The sequence below is a fragment of the Larus michahellis genome, chromosome 7 (genome assembly GCF_964199755.1).
Source record: "Larus michahellis chromosome 7, bLarMic1.1, whole genome shotgun sequence".
In the NCBI taxonomy this organism is placed as follows: Eukaryota; Metazoa; Chordata; class Aves; order Charadriiformes; family Laridae; genus Larus; species Larus michahellis.
In genome coordinates this window covers 29,204,104-29,224,471 of record NC_133902.1, presented here as the reverse complement: position 1 = coordinate 29,224,471, position 20,368 = coordinate 29,204,104, and the positions used below count along the sequence as shown (strand labels likewise).

At 46.1% G+C, this 20,368-nt stretch overlaps 1 protein-coding gene and 1 long non-coding RNA gene across 4 annotated transcripts; one reads left to right on the top strand and one right to left on the bottom strand.

Annotated features, from left to right (window-relative positions):
* Positions 1-7,792: 7,792 nt before the first annotated feature.
* METTL21A (methyltransferase 21A, HSPA lysine) lies at positions 7,793-14,504 on the bottom strand. Of its 3 annotated transcripts, XM_074593813.1 has the most exons (4): positions 14,484-14,504; positions 12,208-12,348; positions 9,315-9,426; positions 7,793-8,272 (listed from the first exon to the last, which is right to left on the bottom strand). In XM_074593813.1, the coding sequence occupies exons 2-4, from the start codon at positions 12,211-12,213 to the stop codon at positions 7,875-7,877; spliced, it is 516 nt and encodes a 171-aa protein (XP_074449914.1). In that variant the 5' UTR covers positions 12,214-12,348; positions 14,484-14,504; the 3' UTR covers positions 7,793-7,874. The 3 variants fall into 3 exon arrangements, with proteins under 3 accessions (XP_074449914.1, XP_074449912.1, XP_074449913.1); XM_074593811.1 differs by lacking the exons at positions 12,208-12,348; positions 14,484-14,504 and adding an exon at positions 10,744-12,150; XM_074593812.1 differs by lacking the exons at positions 12,208-12,348; positions 14,484-14,504 and adding an exon at positions 10,744-12,177 and having other exon boundaries at positions 8,053-8,330.
* Positions 13,537-20,121, top strand: LOC141746068 (uncharacterized). Its single transcript, XR_012588205.1, has 5 exons — positions 13,537-13,658; positions 13,987-14,098; positions 14,847-15,358; positions 15,923-15,971; positions 17,012-20,121. It is a non-coding gene; the product is annotated as an uncharacterized LOC141746068 (long non-coding RNA).
* The last annotated feature ends 247 nt before the right edge of the window (positions 20,122-20,368 follow it).

Below are 20,368 nucleotides of genomic sequence, written 5' to 3'. Positions count from 1 at the left end.
ACAGCTCTGAGAGCTTTTAAGTCAGGAATGCTGAGTATTATAGTATATGGAGGTCAGAAAAAATTTTTACTTTTCTGTGTGTGTCTGGGTGTGTGTGGATGTGTGCGTGTGTGTGTGAAAGCTTCCCCCTGCCCCAGTAGTTCTGGGCTGCATTATTCTAGCGCTTATTACTAATTTGTTTTGTGCTGTTTCTCAGTTATCCATTTTCAAGAATTTTATTTCATCTTTCATCGCTTTTGTGAGGGTTTTTTTTTTGTTTGTTTGTTTTTTTATTGATGGAGATTTTTGAAATTACGTAAACAGTTGTTTTACAACAACCACCACCCCACCCCACCCCCCCCCAGTAATTCACTTTTGTGCTTTTTCTCTTTGGCAGCTATATATCAAAGGCAAAACAATTGGAAAGGTCGTTAAGGTGTTATTTTCTAAAGGAACCACTGGTAAGACTTCTGTTTTCCTCCTGGGGTAGTGGCGATGCGTTTTTATTTAAGCAGCGATTTCACCAGAATCGGGTCATTGCCAGCACCGTAGCTTGTGTCCGAAAGCACAGTTTTAGCCCGTGGTGCTCGCCAGGGCTGGACAGGCACCTCTAGGTTCTGGCTCTGCTGTAGTCGGCATCTGCATTGCAGACCACGGTCTTCTCTGGTACTTTTACGTTGATCAGAAAATCGGTGGGGTGTTTGGAATCATTAAGAGGCTCAGGAAAAAAAAAGAAAAAGAAGTTAGATTTAATAAGGAAAAACAGCCCTGATGATAGTTTCTGATCTAAATTTGTTCTACAGGTTTCTTTTAAATCTGGGCTTCCAGTAGACTGCAGCTGCAGGTAGTCATCTGTTAGCAATAACTGGCCTCTGCTTTTCTGTTTTCTATTTCTTTAATTTATGACAGACAGCCAGTGCTTTTTGTGGGTTAAAATAAAGACAAGTCTCCCCATCAGAGCAAGTTCATTATCAGTCGTTGCAAATCTATGACAATTCATAGAGGGTTTCATTGATTTTCTGAGACCCTGTTTTTTGCTGTCATTTTTTCACCCTGAAGCTGGTTAGTGATGTAACATTTGCCAATGATCTAACCAAAAGGTCATGTATTTATTTTTGTTACACTATATTCTTTGTAAATGTTTAATTAAAATGTGCACTTTTAAGGAAAAAAAAAAAGAAAAAAAAACACAGAACAAAAAAAAAAAATGAAGAGCAATTGGGTTTGCTTGAGAAGCTCCCCGGCACAATTGTTGTAATCCTGCTGCCTGCACACGATTCGCTCCTCTCCCCACGGTGGTTGACTCCTTCACAAATTTAACTTGCTGATGAGCACCTGGCGTCCAGCAGGCGTTGCTTCAAAATGGCAGGAGATCTGAACTGCCAGTACTGGAGGCTGGAAAGAATTAAGCGTGTGGTGTCTCAGAGCAGTACGTACGGGATGGATGGGAAATTATTTTTAGAGTAGAACTAGTTCAGTGATCCCAAGTGGGAAAAGGAGGTTAATTTGGAAGGAAAGCTACACTGTTTTTCAGTCACTTTATTCCCCGTTTCTTAATTTGAGATTTGGCTGCGAATTTTACAAGCTGCATTCCAAGAAAATAAATCAGGATGCTTTCCAGTTCTTTGACACCAGGAAATAAAGGTACATTGACAATGTGTCACCCTGCTTTAAAAGATAAAAAAAAGCACAACCACCTTTTTTTTTCCCCCCCCCAGAAACAATGATAATTTAGCCGTAACCCTGTAATCTGTCACTGTGAGCAGGTTTTAAAAGCATACAGTACATTGATGTTTCTCTGTACTGTGCCTGGGAACGTGTTTCCCTGAGCTTTTGAATTTGCTAGCTGTAAAAGACACTGATTTTGCAGAAACCTGAATGTATCGTGAAGCTCAGTCGGTCTGGGAGGAGCCAGGCTGATGGAGAGAAACAGGGTGCTGGAAACCTATCTACTGTGTGCTTGTGACAGGTTCAGGTCTGTGGATGGATATGGCTTACGTCTGTACAGCTTTGGGGGAAAAGGAACCAGATCCAGTTGGTGAAGAGGGTTTGCGTTTCAAGTGTTTTGCCTTGGAATGTGTTTTTTAAACGTATGTAAGCTCTGGTCCTCAAAGAGACTTGCTCGGGCTGGTTTGCCTGACACAAATTGGTGAGTCCAGGTCTTGCTTTCACCAGCGAGAGGCGGGAGAAGTCCAGCTGTCCTCAGGAGCCGTGTGCTGGCAGGGAGAGGGACAGGGACAGGCTGTAATGATCCACGGTTGGCACACTTCGTAAGCTGACCACTTACTGTACTCATGACTTGGGAGCCGTCGGTTCACTCAGTCTCAGCCTGAGCTGTGTATTTCTCTAAATTAGGGGATAGCTGAGCGAGGGGTGGGGAAGGACAGCCATGAGCCAGTCAGTTACCTGGAAATGGCCGCTCCTAAGAACTACGGATGTTCTGATGCTCTCCACAAGTTGTGTTTTATCCAGGTGCCACTCCATTTTTTTTTGTGTGTAATGACCTTTATTTATATTAAAACATTAATTTTAAAAAGTTCTAGGACTTCGAGTTTGAGATTTGAAACTGTGCTGCTTACATGGACTTCTAAGGACGGGATGGGGAACAGGGCAAGAAGAGGTGCTAGTTGGCAGCCAGCCCCTCCACAGACTTGTCCGCAGATCAGTTGCTCACTTCAAAAATGAGTTATTTCTACTTTGGATTTATAATTAGAAATTGTCTTGGAACAATGTTTTTCAGGGAAGCTTCCAGAGCAAGGGTTTTTATTCTCCCTTTGTAATGTAAGCTGGAAAGAGTAAGTTCACCTCATCTGCATTTCTGATTCTTTACCCACACCATGTCAGCACAGAACAGGGTATTAGAGCTCGACTCCCACGTACTTGTGGAAGTTAAAAAGACTAAATGAAATCCATTACTGGGGGAAAATAAATTCTTATTTACATTTCCCCAAAAGTCTAGGAACATCCCTGTTGTGTTTTGTTTTGTTTTGGTTTTTTTTTACTTATTTTTTTTGTGCTTTATCTGTGTTTTAAAAAAAAAATTGTACTGGGTTATAATGCATTTTATTAACACTATGTACATATTAGCTGCTTTGTGTTTCAGAATGGTAGTAATTGCTTTGTATATTAAAGTGATTCTTGTGAATTTGTGAATTATTGTCATAAAGAAGTGCTTTTTCTTACTGTAACCTTTGTGGTATAAACTGTCATAACTCCCTTTTTACACAAACATTTATGTGCAGTCACATAAACATGCTTTAAAAAACTCTACAAAGTCTCTTTTTTGAGCAGGGTGTTCCATTTACACGAATTTAGTGGCAAATGGCAGCTAGATAGGAATATGGGGAAAGGCATATTTTAAGCAGACTATGGTGTCCTCTCATGATCTGTGGCCTGCTGTGAGTATTCATGAGATACTTTCCCCAAAGGGAAAGCTTTTTAAATCTTAATTAAATTGAATTAGATTAGCGAGAGGCTAAGTCCTGAAAAACAAGGTTTCTCTTCCACTTCTGATATTTTTAAACCTGCTTTCCAGTATCCATTCTGCTGGCAATTAGTTCCGTTGATTAATAATGTGTGCAAGACTTCTCCCTTTTGCAGTTTAAATATGCTGTCTTTCCCACTTTTAAGCATTCCTGTAAACCAGCTACTACTGGTGTTAATAACAGAGCAGAACAGAAGGCAGGAAACACTGCAAGGATCCCAACCCGATTATGTCGTCTGCGAGGCCGGATCCAAACGCTGGGCTGAAAGCCAGAAGAACAAATTCGGCACCGAGGTAACCACACCTCCAGTGAAGTCGAGGGGAAGCAGAAAGGTCAGCTCATTATGGCTGGGATTTTGTGGTTTTCGCAGCTGAGCATTTTCATAATGCCATTCACATACTTGCTCAGAAAAATCCACATCTCACTAATGAGGGAGAATCCCAAACAGAGAGAAAAACGCAGTTTGGCTTGAATTTCGCACTGGAAGAATCTGGTAACACAGATCCCTGTGCAGTCAGTAGGCCAGCTGGTAAACCTGGTTCTTCTAACACTGCTGCGCCATGAAGCTCTTTGTCCATAAGATACAGAGCTGAAATCTATACTCCATGTCTTAATCAAACACAACTTTAGTTGCAATGACATTTTAGAAGTTTGCTCCCTTGCAGAAAGGCACGTTTCAGGGATGGTTTCACAATCTCGCAACGTGTTCACGTCTTACCTGGTCACTTCCCTGTGGCTTGGATCCTCTCCCTGGGGTGAGTATTTCATTTCTTAAGAGACCGTTTATGCATTGCCCCACTACTCAGGGACCCGTGCCCAAACACATCCTCCCTGCAGATGAGTTCGCATCATCTGTTACAAAACAGGAGCAATGCAAAGGAACCACCCAAAGGAGAATCACGCAGTCTTGAAAGGCTGAGACACCTGGGCCTGTTTAGCCTGGAGAAGACAGAGGGGTCTCATCAATGCTTATAAACATCTTAAAGGGCGGGTGTCAAGAGGATGGGGCCAGACTCTTTTCAGTGGTGTCCAGTGAGTGACAGGACAAGGGGCAACAGGCACAAACTGGAACACAGGAAATTCCATCTCAACATGAGGAAAAAATTCCTTACTTTGAGGGTGGCAGAGCGCTGAAAGAGGCTGCCCTCTGGGCGGTGGAGTCTCCTTCTCTGGAGATACTCAAAACCCTCCTGGACACGTTCCTGTGCAACCTGCTTTGGGTGACCTTGCTCTGGCAGGGGGGTTGGACTGGATGATCTCTGAAGGTCCCTTCCAACCCCCACTGTTCTGTGATTCACTAGTGTTGGGATGAACAGGGTGACAAAAAGCGCTCTGGCAGGGCGCTAGTGTAATTGCCAAACAGCCGCTGAAGCATTACCATGCATCATCTCATGCTGGAGCGGGAGCTCGGGGACCAATTGGTCAGGACACCAGAGTCTGCAGGTGTCATCGCGGAGGGCTGCTCTCTCTGCTCACTCACTGGGCAATTACGCCTCTGCTGCTTCTCTCCCGCACGTCTGGTGTTGGTTCCCTCCTGACATCTCCCTTGAAGCGATGTGTGATAAGAATATAAAAAAGCTGTGAAGCCCAGCCTGGGACAACAGAAAGCGCTGCTCAGTCCCTGTGCGGGTGGATGTTGGCACTGCCCAGCGGGAATGGGCTGTAGGTTACAGACGAGTTACGTTCTCACGGCTGGTGCCTGCCCCTGAACACCGTAGCTTAAAAAGCAACCAGAACTAATGTGCTTGTGTTGGTGGCCTAACCACAATATTCCTGGGTCTGGTCTCCTGAATCTAAAGGAGCGCCTGTACCCCAGTAGCAGTCAGTGGAGAAGGTGTCCCTTTGAGGGGGTGCCACTTGCTGTGCTGGGGAGGGGCCACCAAGAGCTCAGCTCTGCAGGTCAGGGGCAAGGCGCTCACCAGTGTCATCTCACACTTTTCTCCACAAGTATTTACTTATGGGCAGGAGCATTGCTTCAGCCTTCAAACATTCTCCTCAGGGTTGTATACGGCTGCTCTGCGACAGCAACCCAGCAAAAGAAGCCGAGTCTGGTCTCTTCCAGCATGAGGAAGGCTACAGACTGTAACAGCGGCAGTGGGAAAGCGGACACTGAAAGCTGCTAAACAATTAGAAAGAGATGCAATTACATTGATTTGTTTTAAAAGTACAAAACTTTTGCGACCATCGAAGCAAGGCCTGGAGCAAAGCTCCCTTCTCACAAGTGTGTAGGTTGCTGCAGCAGGCTTTATTCTGTACTACTCTGGGCTTTGCTTGTGCTATTTAAGCGGGCTTTTCAAGCCTGTTCCTACTATGGCAACAGCGCAAGCTGCAGCCTCTTGCGAGGGCCGGGCACAGCCAGGTTGCAGGCTGTCCCCAGGCGCCAAGTCCACACTCTCACAAGCCCAAGCACCAGCACGCTGCTTTCTGCCAGCTCCAGCCCGCGGGGAGCCTAACATACAGTGACCACGGATGAGCTCGGAGACAAGGAAACACCCATGGGGAGGAAAAGGAAGAGGAGTGGTGAGAACCTAACAGCCACACTCTAAGAGAGTGGGGAGAGCTTGTAATTTTTTTCAAACATTGCTGACCCTGTTAATAGTGCTGAAAAAGACATGTCTGGCACATTAAAGCTCGTATCGTGTTCTGGTTTTAATTAAAGGTGCTCTCTTCCTTCCCTCAAAGGGACTTCAACTCTAGTTTCAGACTGCAGATTCCCAGCCAGCTGCGTAAGTACTGTTTTAGTGACACCATGTGGCTTCTGGGGATACTGTTGTAAGAAAGTATTTTAGAGCAGCAACTCTCAAGCTGAGTCCAGAGCCAAGGAACTTAGCTGAAAACACGTGAGAGATGCGTCAGGGATGAAGCACAAGACCTTCGGGCCTCATTTGTGGGAGCTCTAACGATAAATGTGTCATTTCCAGATTACAGTCTGCACGTCACTTCTGGACCACAGACACTCCGCATCTTTTCCAGTAGGAAGTTTGATGGAAGCAGAAGTGATAAAGAGCTCCTAATGTCCACGGCCTGAAGCAGCTGCTGGTGTTTGCTGTTGCCAGTGGCAAAGACATGCACACTCTTCAATTCTAAACCTGACCCGGGGCTTTGTAAGTTAAGTTTAAATAAATAAAAAAGTTCCACATCCACCAAAAAAAAAAAAAGTACTATAGCAATTCCTGCATTTAGAAGTGTAGCTGTCTTTGGACTTTGTTTTCACCAGTTTCATTCTTCCACCACTAGAAAGAGAAGAAAGTTTGCTGCTGGTGCGAGCCAGATTCCGGGCTGCAGTACTTTTCACATAGGATCTTGTGGGATAAACAAACATGGGTGCTTTTACAAGCTCCAGGTATGAAATCAGTTACTTAGAACAGCCCCTAACTCCCACTGTGCACAGAAAGCATGCCAAAATCTAGACTCTGCCCCAAGGTCACAAGTAATACATGAATAAGTACTCCCCCAGCTACAAAGACTACAGCAGCACCGTCCTCTTCTACATAACAGCTCTCAGACAGAGCGAGCCACAAACAAAGGCAGCAAGTAGAAGATTATTTATCGGTACATCAAGAGTCAGTGAATGATTTGATATTTAAAGAATAGTTTGAGTCTACTTGTTTCACTTTCCCTGCTGGCCCATGTGCACGTGTATCTGCTGCAAGAAGCCTTGATCCATGTGAGGGAAAGTTGTCTTGTTAGGGACAACCCAAGAACCACGACTGCTTTGGTACTGCAGGCAGAGCCTCCACGCTTGCAAGTCAGGTAAAAACACCACTGATTTCTAAGTTGGCTTACTCGGCAGTACTGATTCCCAGCCCACCCCCACACACACATCTTGCTCTCTGTTTCCCTATGCCTCTTCAATGCAGCAGTGACAGCAATAGGACAACTTTATAGCAGCTTTGTTGGTTTTGCCCTTTAAGTGGCTTCTTTTACCACAACTTTTAAGATGCAGAAGGCCTAAAGAGTTAAAGCATTTAGAACTGGAGTCTTAGCTTATATTTCATCCACTTTTACTTTTCTCGAGTTAAGGAAGCTGTAAGGGGAAAAAAACTCACTCTAATCTATTTCTCAGTTTCACACTGAGAAATTAAGCGTGGCTTGATTTTAAACAACAGATCTTTTGATTACATTTTTGATGTCTGGAGATTTCTGCAACTTAAATCAGTTTCAAAACTTACCATCAGTAAAAAGTCAGTGGAAGACCCTATGCAACTCTACTGAGAAGTGAAGCAGAGGTTCACTATGCGGAACAGAAATACAATCCTTGCTGTATCAGACCAAGTGATCAGACAAGACCATCAGAACAAGAAGCCAGTGAAATAACACAACTGCAATTATATGCTTAGGAACAAGTGTATTGAGTAGAAACAAGGGGAGGATTGAACAGCATCAGTGGTTTACTAACAAAGCACAGAGTCAAAAGTCATCCTTGCGACTGCCCTTCTGCGCTTTGTAGATATGAACATCCTTACTGGAATCATAGTGGACCTCATATACAGAGAAACGGCCTCTCAGCATCTTCAAGAATTTGTGATCGCGTTCATACCGGATACGACAGGAAAGAAGAATCACAGTTTGCTCTGAGCACAGGTGCTCCAACGTCTGAAGCAGTTCTGCAAAAGTTTCTTCCAGATAAACGATGTCTGCACCTAGGATGAAGTCAAATGCTCCTGGAGGGAAGTTATCCAGGTCTTTTCCCCAAGTCAGTTCCTTCACCACAGCTCTCGGACGTAGTTCAGAAGGTAAGTTAGCCTGTACGTTTGACTCCAGGAACTCCAGTGCTGCCGCCCTGTCTGTGATGGTAACACGAGCACCTAGGCAGAACAGGAGAATATGTCTCAGACAGATAATCAATGTCTATAAATATAGCATTTGGAATACAATGCTTTTAATTCAAGCAGGCTCCTTACTTCCTGTTAAACATTAACAACTCCCCTGAACTGCCTGATTAAAAACAAACAAACAAAGGAACAAAACAAGCAAAAAGTCCACTATCTACATACATCCTACCCTTCAACAGTCATTTAAGAGTATAAAGTGTACTCCACATGAAAATTAAGTTAGGTAGGGAACAAAAAGTGTTTTCTGGAGCTTTTTTTTAATGCATGAAAGTATAGGAGTTACTTTCTGCCTTTCCATAGGTGACAACAGAGCGAGTTACAGGGACTGTTACAATTAACCTGCTCCAATTCTGTATTTGTTCAGTGGGAGGGAGGCAGCTAGAGAGCTTCTTTCACAGATCAGACAAAAGTTATGCCTGTGTGACTCTGCGTGTCAGGATTGTATTTTGTCAAACTGCTTTGTTTTTATTATTTCGGTAGGCACCTTCCACAGCCACAAGAGCTTTGAATTACAAAGTTAACCTGGGACAGTTTGCACAAATTTAACCTAGTACCCAGTCCCTGCTTCAGCCACAGACAGATCACAGCCAAAGCACTTCATTTCTCCAGACCTTGATTCCCCTGTCTGCAAGATAGGCTAACAAGGCTTACACAAGCTCAGAGTGGTTTCTGTCTGTAGCTTTATCTGTGCTGCATAGGAGGACAAGTGGAAGAACCGCACTTGCTCCCTGGGGGAGAATAGCTGCAGAACTGAATGCTGCTGAGCTGAGCACCATGGTAACAGGCGTCAGCCTTAACAGGGTCCCACCATAAAGTAAACTGCAGTGGCACCATCGCTACAATAAATAACGCAGCAGGCTCTGAAGTCTAACAAGAAAGAAAGATGACTCAGGAAACATCACAGTCCACATATGTAGCTTTGGTGCTAACTTCTATACCGGGCATGTAGATGTAAAAGTGATAGTTTTACTACAGTTGTAAATTGCTTTAAACAAGGAAACAAAAAAGCCCTTACCTAATAACGTGGCCACTATTCCCAGCAATCCAGTCCCAGCTCCCAGCTCAATCACAGACCGATCCCTGAGATCAATGCCTCCTATCTCCAGATAAGTACACAGGACAACAGCCTAAACCAAAAGAAAATGGCAATTAAGCACAGGGCTCGTTTCAGTCATACTAAACACAGGATTTCTGATTTACACTGAGAGAGAAGGTTATGGGAAGGGTCGGGCACTTCAGGTCTGCAGTAAGATTTTGTTCAGCCCTTCTCTGCCTCCTGTGTGCATGTATAGTCTTTTTATGAGTTTTATGGAAGACTTTACAGGCAGATGGGAAAAAAGAACCACAGAGGCTACAACTTGCATGTGGTTACAGGGCTTGGATCCCCAAATGTAACAGGAGGCAAAGAGAGTTGCATTTGGAAAGGAAAAGCTGGGGTTGTCAAACACTAGTGAATGAACACAGCATTGCAAAAGTCCAGGATAAGGTTTCATAGTATCTAGTGTGGTATTTCAAAAGGTTTCTGCACAACACTGGCATGTTGTCGGGACGGACATAGGAAAAGTAAAGTAATAACACTTCAATATGGTTGTTATCTAATGTGTTTTTTACAGAAATTTGATAAGGCACTCTCTCTGTAGCAAGTTCTGTCAAAGCCAATGTTGGGAAAGACCAACAGCCCTGTGCACAGACTCATATGAGGAGTTTGCTAAAATTGCTACGCTTGCTCTTTAAAACTAGAGGTAAAAGTGCCATTTGTGTCCGGACAGAGACACAACCGACTGGGAAGCCCTTGGATTCCCACAGTGGTGCTGTGACCTGCAGCCTTGGGCCCACCACAAACCCCTCTGGTTTGGATGGTTGTTATTGCCAAGATAAAGCCTATCAGCACTCCCTGACGGCTACAAGCAGCAGGATCCCTGCTGTGCTCTGAAGGGCGTTAAGCAAACATCGCAGGGTGCTGTGAAGAAATGGGTGAGAGTTCTGTGAGCGAACCAGAATTATTATTTCCTGTATTTGGCACTGGCCATGCAGGGTTTAAGGTAGCCTCTTTCCCTTGCAGTCCCCCAGGATCTCTTAAGAGAGGGAAGGGGGAAGAAAAAAAAAAAAAAAAGGTAAAGCAGAGTTTAACTTTTTTGTAAAAAAATAAGAAAATCTCATAGGAAAAACGCCTTCCCTTAACAATTTGCCCAGGGAAGTTGTGGCTGCCCCATCCCTGGGGGTGTTCAAGGCCAGGCTGGATGGGGCTCTGAGCAGCCTGGTCTAGTGGGAGGTGTCCCTGCCCAGGGCAGGGGGGGTGGAAACAGATGATCTTTAAGCTCCCTTCCAACCCGAACCATTCTGTGATTCTATGATAATTCAGTGTTAAATAATTCTCTGTGGTCACTCTGAAAGCCAGGGCAGCCATCGAGTACAGAAACATTCCACCTGGGGCGAACACCTACCGCATCCCAGACCACGGCCGCCACCCCCAGCCGCCGCCAGTCCTGCCGGAGGCGGATGGTGCTGCCGGCGAAGCGGTACGTGGCCCAGGGGCTGTGCAGCTGCCGCGCTCCCCAGCCGCCTCCCTCCTCGTAGGGCACCAAGGCCATCCCGCCGGCGGCCCACCGCCTCCCGATCCGCTGGCGCAGCCCCGGGCCGTCACGGCTCTCCGCCGCCTCCGCCGCGCTCCGCCCCGCGCCGCCGCCGCCGCCCGAGGCCGAGCTGAGGGCAGGGGAAGGCCCGGGGCCGCTGCCGGGAAAGGCCCGGCTTCACCCCTGGGCCCGGGCCCGGCCCTTCGCCGCCCGGCCCGCCCGCTGCTCACGCGTCGCAGGCCCGGCGTCGCGGGGGAGAGGCAGGGCCGGCCCCTAGCGCCGCCGCCTGGGGTCGGTGCGGCCTCCCCGGGCTGCCGCCCGGCTGGGGGACGGCGGCGGGGACGGTGGCGCTGAGCGGCCTCCCCCGGCCGGCCCGGGCGGGGCGATCAAATCACGGGTAATGGGGGATGAGGCGGGGGCTGGAAGGTCTCCCGAGCGCTCCTGCCCCTCAGCCGCGGCGGCGGGGGGGGGAAGCGGAGGGCAAGGCAGAAGGCACGCCATGGCTGTCCGCAGGGCGATGCCGGCCATCCCGGGCTTGGTAGGCCGGTGTATGGCTGGGGGAGGCCGCTGGCTCGGTCAGGGCTGTGCCTGCGCCCGTCCGTGGGGGGTCCGAGGGGCAGCATGGCGCTGCGTCCTGTGGGAGGCCCGGGCTGGCGGGGCTTCTGGCATTTTCACACCTCCGTTGCTGCGCAAAAAGGCACGAGGTGTGAAACGGCCTGTGCGACATTGTCTGCTGTCTCCGCGGGCGCTCTGTGGCTCTGGCTCGTGGCTTTTGTTTCAGGGGTTTTGGGAAGTCGGTGCAAAGGAAAGGTGTTTGTCCAGCCCCCCGGCCTCGTCCTCCATTGCCAGAATGGTGGACGTTGTCTCTGGAAGTGCTCACCACCGGCCTGGAAGCAGTCCCTTGATAACGGGGGAGCCATTGCAGAAACACAACACTTCTTGTGCTTCTGGGTCAGAGCATTGACCGAGGCCAAAGCCGCTCTTGGGTGGTGGTGTGGCAGTAACGCTTCTGCGGCGCTGTTTGTGCACGGGCTTCTCTTCACCTTTGGCTCCGTTTAATCTCTTGTTTGGCAAAACAACACAGTGCTCCTCTCCTTTGTGTGTCTCCATCTCCAGCTACTTGAACTGCCTCCAAAGACTGCTAAAGGCCACAGGAGGGCCGGGGAAGCATCCTGGCAGCGCGTGCGCTCCGGCTGCCTGGAGGTGCTGCTCCAGGTACTCCTCCAAAAGGCGCAGCAGGACCTCCAGCCATGCTCCTCAGCCCTGCAAGGGGCCAGGCCTTGTGTGTGAAGGACCACACATCAGGGAGCAGGGCAGGGGAGCAGCATGCCTTACCTGCATCCCTCTCCAGTGGCTGTGTGGCTCAGCAGCTCCCAGTGTTACCACTGACAGGGCGAGGCTGGCCCTCAAAGCTGGGGAGTGTAACCAGCTCCAGAAAACATCCCCGCTCTTTCCCACAGGGAGCAGCAAATCTGGCTGGCAGACGAAAAGCAAATGCGGTTATATCTGAAAGCTGTTGATTTCAACAGAGTGGCTCAAGATTCATGAACGCCTTTGTGGAGGAGCATTACAGGCTACACGGGGGTAGCAGGAACTTGTTTTTAGGGTTCTGCTACTGTAGGGGAATGGAAATCAGAATTTCACTTGCCCCAAACCAGTTTATACTTGTCTCATGGCAACTCAGACTTCTCCTCATAAACATGCCAGAGCAGGTGCGATGATTCAGCTTATTGTGGTTTTATGTCCTAAAGTGCTGGTCCCTTGCCACTACTCCTGCTTTTGAGAGTTTGAAACTGCTTGTGCTATTATCTCAATTATTTTTTTAATTATTTATATAGGCAGTGTGGGAAAAGCAATGAGAGTGATTGCACTTGAAATGGGAAATCTGCTTGGATGAGTTTTTGAATCACTTATGCTCTGCCTAAACTACACCATCAGGTAAATGAAGGGGAAACTCCCAAATGGCACAAAGCTTTCGCCTCCACCTCCAGCACCACATGCCAGCCCTGGGATCCCCAGCCGAGATGTGGAGGAGCGCAACAAGGGCTCCAGTGCTTCCCACTGCCTCCTTTCATCCCCCTGGAACGGTTTTCTTCCCCTGCAGTATTTCATAAGGCCTAGTGTCTGGCAAAATAGCAACCAGAGTGAAAGAAGGCTGGTGTGAAAATTTATACATTTTTTCTCAGGGATGATAATGCAGTAAGTGCTTTTATCCCAAGAATGTGTTTTTATAAGTCAGATATCCCTGAATGTCTTTGGAGCCCAGCAGGTTCTCTAGCAATCCTGCTCTGCTTCCCAGAACTCTTTCTCCTTCCCTGCTAATGTTGCTTTGTCACTGACTTCTGTGAGCCTTATACAGGAGATCAGAAATTACTTTCCAGATGATAACTGGATAGTGAAGCTATTAAAAGGGAAGCAAGTCCGCTAGAAGCTCAGTAAGGGCCCTGATTCCCCATATTCATTCTAAGCCTATATTTACCTGCTTTTCCCCTCTCCAGATCCATTTTCTAAGAAGGTACAGTACCCAAGTATTGTAGTGTCAGAGAAAGAGGCTTGATTTGTTCCACCTATCCTGACAGTAAAAGGGTAAGGAAAATGCGACAACAAAGAATCATAACTAAAACAATTGCCCAGAACTGAAATGCTTTTTCTCCCAGCAGGGCAGGAGCTTAGCACAACAATAAAGTTGGAAGAACCTACCCCACTTCAGCTTTTAAACACTGCAGAAGGCTACAAGGGCACCGAACTGCAGATAAACTCACAAAGTAGGGAGTAGCTGATTTAAAGTAAGCAAGAATGAGTTAAAATATCAACACCAATTCAAGTCCATTCTTACCTTATTCAGCTACTTGATAGAGCAAAGGTATAACGTGTCCAATTATAGGTAAATCCTGCTACCTCAGATGCGGGTAAGTTACTTGGGGTAATTATAAAGTGTTTAAGAGCAATGGTCCTTGTAATACTCAGAAGATCAAAGAATCAAGTAAATGAGACAAAAATGAGAGCAAATTATTTTGAAGCTATACTAATATACATCCCTTCCTGAGATCTTCTCTTTCATGCTTAATATTTAAAATCCTCTCTTAGAAATGAGTGTGACAGTTCTTTTGATAGTTCTGCAGACACTGCGTGTACTGCACGGCTGCGCATGGATTTTGGAGCCATCCATGATGTGGGGAAAATACTGCATCCCTCATGCAGTTTCTGGTTACCAAGGCAAAGGCAGGTATAAATAGAAACAATCTGATTTATTTTTTTTTTCAAACTCTATCTAGAAGCCTGTGTTGTTGATAACCCTCTGGCAGCAATGCCTTATTCCAAATGGTTCTGTTCTGCATTTGTGTAGAAACTTCTGGTCGTACACATTTAATCCTTTCCTCTCTAAATAAATAGCACTACTTCTGGTTGTTGTTCTGCTGAAATACAAAAACTGTCTTTGAAGTAAAGTTTGGACAAATATCTATTTTGCTAAGAGCTTTCATGAACCAAACAAGCACGAGCTAACACAAAGCTTGGAGGAAAACCCGGAAAAGAAAGCGGTCTTTCTCCCTAAGTATCACTGTAAGTGGCCATTCAAATGACTAGCAGTGAAAGGATTTAACAATTTTTACATTTTCATCTTCACCAGTAGCTTCCAGATTCTCCACATCAGTAAGATAGATGGGGCGGTGAATCCCTTGCTGTTAAATACAAAGGGAATAAACCAGAGATTAATTTGGCTGATGACAGCCTGCAGTTGCAGAATCAAGACAGCCTCAGCTTCTACCGATCTGGATCATCTTTGAATTAAAAATTGAATTGAAATTAAAATGAAATTAAAGTGAGTTAAAAATAAAAACTTAAGTTGCTGCAGAAACTGACAGGTTATCAGTAGACGTTATAACTTGCTGCTTCAGCAAGATCCTCACAAAAAAAAGTTAAATATTGAAGTAAATGTATGGTCTGATCTGTCGTGTCATTTCCTTTACACGCAGGGTTACATTAAACAATGGAAGTAATGATAAAAAATCTGAAGATGTATAATTTCATAAGTGCTTGAGTTGAAACGCAGGAAGTTTCTGGAGCCCCTGAAGAGGGAATAGTTCCCATCAGTAACGTTACATTCACGCCTTCAACCTCGCATCTTGATAAACTGTCATGCATAATCACCACATTTATTAAAATGTCTTGTTACAGAAAGATCACTTAGCTTTTAGTGGAATTATGTGACTGATCTTTCAAAGGCCATCCAGGTCTGAAAGCTGACATTATTCTGAAGCTTCAATTAGGGAACAAGAAGCAAAACGAGTAAGCTCTTCCTCGTAAGCAGCCACTGCCGTTCCGGCAGCACTTCATTTGCTGGAAACCTCCTCCACTTACGGCTGCACTTTCAGATGTTCACAGACCTTACCTGCGTCTCCAGTCGATGGACTTCCAGGCCATGGGATGCCACGTGTCGGGTCTTGTGACAGGAGAGTCCCTAAAGCCACCGGAGCGCAACTGACACGTGAGTGTGCATCGGTGCGCACAGGGGTGGATACCAGGAAGGTCTGCTCCAGCAGTGCTGCGGGGAGCGTGGGGCTGTGGCAGGGAAATCGCTGTGCAATGCTGTGATTTCCCTCCGCCACCAGCTTCTGCCGCACACGCTGCAGCTGGTCGATGGTTATAGGCCAGGGTAACACATGTCTCTGGTGCGTGGGATACTGGGGCGGGGAGAAATGCCTCAGAACCCACCCTTTTATGGAGTCTGAGGATGGATCTAGGGGATTAATGTTAGGTGGCCAAATTTCTGATGTGCTCTATAGGTGCAGCGTTATATAATTGGAGAGGAAATTACAGTGCAAGCAATGCACCCTATTAATTTAAAACTAGTTAACAACAACTAATTTGAAAAAATTTAAAAACAATTATATGGACAGGCAGACAACAGCCATAGCGTTCATGTAGATGCACGAGCTCTGCCTCAGTGCAAACATTGCCCTTTTAAAACCAAGCAAAATCCAAGTTTATGAAAAATGTGGGGGTTTCAGTGTTATTTCTAATGGCATTGTTTCTCTCCTCTACTCCTTAGAATACAATAGAGAAGAAGGAAGAGTCGAGTCAACTCTCAGCGGTTTCAGGTACCTTAAAGCTAATAGGAAGTACTCCTTAGAGACTCTGTCCAGGCTTTGGTGGCCCAGGGTTGGAATTAAACCTTTAGAAGTTTGCCCTAAACAAACTTACTGCAGGGCTTATGCATGCAATTTGACTTTTCTGAATGAAGTCACACATCCATGTTAATGTTTGTGTTAAAATACTGGAAAGCATTTTGCTTTTCCTCATCAGAAATTTGTATCCACGACCTGCAGTAGCAGCTATTTCTGACACTTGGTACGTCAAAATAGTAGTTCTGCCAGCCCTCCACCCAGGAGCACACAAAGTACAGCTTTGCAGGCCTTGGTCTTTCTTGGCAGCAGCAGCACATCTCAGATACTCTTCTCAGGTATTAAGTCTCCATTAGCGCTACCTTAGCCTTTGATAACTGCAAAGCTAGTTTTGTTTTTCCTTAAGACAAAATGAAGGTAGAGAAAAAGAGAAGCTAAGGTAAAGACACGTTAACTCTGATATGTTTGTGCTGTTGGTATCCCTGCAGTCGTCCAGATGCTCACATGCGAGCCAAGAAGCCTCTGCGTTGCCTGTAATGACATCTTAGATTACTGCAGAGGCAAAAGGACAGATTTAATCAATGACATTAGCACTGCAGTCTGTCCCGATGCTATGAAACACAGGCTGCGGCCCTAGTTTGCATGTATTCCTCGCTAGCCAAGGGTAGTACAGAAGATGATTTAAAAGTGCAAAAATTTAGGGCTACTGAATATCTACCCCGTGTGTTCTGAACAGCCTCTGGTTACTTTCTTCCGCGGAAACGTTGGAAATTTCTATTTCCCTAACTACTGTTTTGTTCCAGGCTTTTTCCCTTAAATGGCCATAGTCTTATGTTACTTGTCAGCTTCAAAAGACAATCACGCGTGCAATATTTTTGTCCTGTCAGCTGGTAGTGGATTTCAAAACAGGATGCCTATTTTTCCCCCCATTATTTGCAACAGTGAGACACAGAAGTCTGAGCTTTTGTTTTCAGTTGGTTATACAGGTTCAACCTGGTGATTCATTCTTCCTGCAGCTACGTTTCCAGGAAGAGACAAAGTCCTGGCTCTTCTCCAAGTTATCCATAGAGTGCTTGAGAGTAAGATCAGAAAGCATTCCTCCCGCAGCTGGGACACTTTCTAAGAAGGGAGAAATTGAACAAAACACAACACGGAGCTGGTGTTATCGCCCTGCAGACAAGCAAGGAGGCACATGGCCTTGGAAAGGCCCATGAAGTACTAAGTCAAGGTGAAGACAGCAGCAGAATTTACAGGATTTAAGGTTCTCGGCCCTGTAGAGCACAGCTGAGCATTTGCAAGGAGCCATTCTCCATTTCTGAGACTGACGGTGGCTGTGAAGCTGGATGGCCTATGAAAGATCCTAGAATTTAATTTCAAGCATTTTAGGAGACTCTCAGCTTCCTGTTGCAGTTGGTGTGGGGATGAACATACCCTTGGATTTGGGAATTTTTCAAGAGTCGTTATTCAGATAGGAGTTGGTAACTGTGGTTTCAGACGTCTCCTCTGAGGGATACTGCTGCTCACAGACAAAGGGAAGTCTGGTTTTGGATCATGAAGCAAGGGGCTTCGGGGTTGTGTGGTTATGAACACAAGCACTAAGCTTTCAGAAAGGGAGTTAAATAAAAACATGCACAAATCTACCTACAGGTAACCATCGCAGGAAATGTAAAGACTTGTCTGAGAAGTGGAGTTCCTTTGAACACAAGCAGACAGTGGCTCACGTGTATGGAGCAAATGGGCCAAGTAAAGAGACAGAATTACCTTCCCCTGTGAGCCCACAAGCCAAAACACAGCTGGTAGCACTATTAGTCCTGTAAAGCCTGGCAGTCTTCATTTATTATGCACCCTGCAAATAATTATACCTATAGTTAAACTTATAGCTCAGAAGCTGCATTCAGTAGTTGGCAGGGTACGTTTCTCGCTGGTATAGATCCTTTGACCTCATTAGACTCACATCAGGAGTGAATCTGGTCCTTTGTGTTTTCAGAATAAATCATAGATCTTTTTCATCTCCGCATCTCGGGAGTATAGGTTGCTCCTCCGTCGGCTGTCATCACGATCTGACTTAGGTTTTGTTTCAGGATCCTGCCTGGCCTTCCTTAAAGGCTGTGTGGAGTTCTCCTGGTAATAACAGCAACTTTCCCAGAGGGCTTAAATTAGGATTCATTTCCTACGTTTTGGAAAGTTGCTTTCCCTTTTCTGAAAATTAAAGCAAACATACCCTCTCCCCACCATGCATTATTGAAAGTTCAACAAGAGCCATCCCTTGGAGGAGGAATGAAGGCCTGTATAACAAACTTGCACTCTTTAGGGAACAATGACATTAAGTGTCAAGTTTATAAACTCCCATCCGCAGTGGCATTAACACCCGCTGGAATCCATTCGGCACTCAGGACCCTTGAGCTATTACTTTGTAGGTTACATTTAGGTCACATTTTCTCTGTGAACACAAGTACAAGAGAATTACCTTTTATCTTCATAAAAGCAAGACTCCGTGGTGGTGGTTTTTTTAAAAAAAGGAAAAGCAAACCCACAATGCCAGAACAAGTCAAAGGCTGCTCTGCTCTGCTCCGCTCGGTTCCCCAGGAGAAAGGTGCAGTATGCTTTTGAGGAACAGACCTCGGGACCCTACTGAAGTTACTCCTACCCTTGGTTTCCAGAGGTACATCTCGGTCCCGGCAGCTCAGAGTCCGGCCAACACTCCGGGGGGATATTTTTATCTGCCGACCTTCAGGACAGCGCTGAGAGCAGGTCCTTCTTCCCCATAGTGAGCGACTGAAGCCTGTTAGGTATGCAACTGGAACAAGAAAAGAGAGGGAATTAGAAACCCCAGAATGCCTTCATTTGAGGATCACACCTGCCTAAAATCCAGGACTTTGTTCTGTGCCCTCCTTGCCTGAGTTATCCTGGCTAAATGCAGCGCCCAGGCAGTGTTCAAATGAAACTAAACGTAATCCCTAAGAGGTTAATTGAGCATGAATGCTCAGCGCTAATCCAAACTACAAATACTGCATGCATTTAAAGCTGAGTGATAAACTGTTTTCTCATCCCATAAGAAAAACCTTTCACCATTTTATGAAGTGTTTGCCCCGTGCAGAGGATGACACAATTTCTTCTGATTTGTTTGAATTCTCTCTGCAAACATGCAGGTTTGAGCCCCATTCAGAACAGGCCGTAGCTCGTGATCAGGCTTCTTCCTGACTCTGGCTTGAAGTGAGCAGGCAAATGCACCCGTGAATCCCATTTCCATCAACTTGCAAGTCTTTTTCACGGTGGTTTTCACCCTGTACACCTTGAAGCTGGAGCATCCCTCTCAAGCGGGGTGCTGCCATCGGTGGGACTGGAGCTTGCTGGTGTTACCCTCAGCTCCTCCCTGGGGATAGCAGCGATTCTCCCCCATTCCCTGCGGCATCATTATTTCTACTCTGCAATAAGACTTATTAATCTTTATGGGCCAGCCCTGTAATCAGGAGAGCTCAATAAAACTGACACCACCACCCCTCCTTGCACTGTCATCTGCACTGGGAATCGCCCTACCCCGACCACAGCTCTAGTGAACCAGGAGAGCTCTGAAACTGGGCAGGGGGTGTGTGAATGCTGCAACTAAAGGGAAATGCTTCAAGCAGGGTGGAAATACAGTTCAGTCCAACGGATTATGTAAAAGCACAGTATTTGGTGCCTGTGAGCAAGGGGGGGGGGTGCTGCCCACTGGGTGCCCTGCTCAGAGAGAAGGGGCAGCAACCGAGGCTCCCGCGGCACAGACCTCTCTTCCCCGAGCAGGACACAAAGGGGTTTAGTCTCCACGGTCCGTAGTAAGCTATTTTCAGCTTATACATTTGTTATTGCCGAGATCGGCCATCCAAAATGCCTACTTATCATGCAAAATGTGGAACTAGGTATGTGCTGCCCATTGTACATCAAAGTAATTGATTTTTTTTTATAATGGAAACTGTCTGATGATTCACTGGGGTAAATCAAGCAAAACAGTAGAAAAGCGAGACGGAAAATAGGAAGGGAACCAGGACCGGTAATAAATCGTGATAGATGGTATTCAGTATATTGCTATAGCAGTAAGTCAATAGAGTGCTAAGCTGCATAAATAAAAGATAATGTGTTTCATCTCTGCAGGGTGTTGCTCAGGCTGTACCTATTAAAAGGATCACCTAGGTCTGCAGAAAATACACACAGCAACAAGTTTTGCCATATTGTCCTGATAAATCAGATCTGTATTAAGATTGTAAGAGTTACTTTGCCAAAATGGAGGGGGAAATGAATATTTCGCATTACTGCAGCTACAGGGAAACACACACAGATATGGAAAAATACTCCTTACTGGTGTACTGAGGTATGTGGAAGCGGAAGCTCAAATTCTC

Bases quoted from the DNA above. Each gene is read 5' to 3' on its own strand.
- METTL21A (XM_074593811.1), bottom strand. From the start codon at position 10,890: ATGGCCTTGGTGCCCTACGAGGAGGGAGGCGGCTGGGGAGCGCGGCAG. The intron at 9,427-10,743 runs GTAGGTGTTCGC...CTTTTGGTTTAG, and splicing joins CGGCCGTGGTCTGGGATGCG to GCTGTTGTCCTGTGTACTTA. The intron at 8,273-9,314 runs GTAAGGGCTTTT...TGTTCTGCCTAG, and splicing joins AATAGTGGCCACGTTATTAG to GTGCTCGTGTTACCATCACA.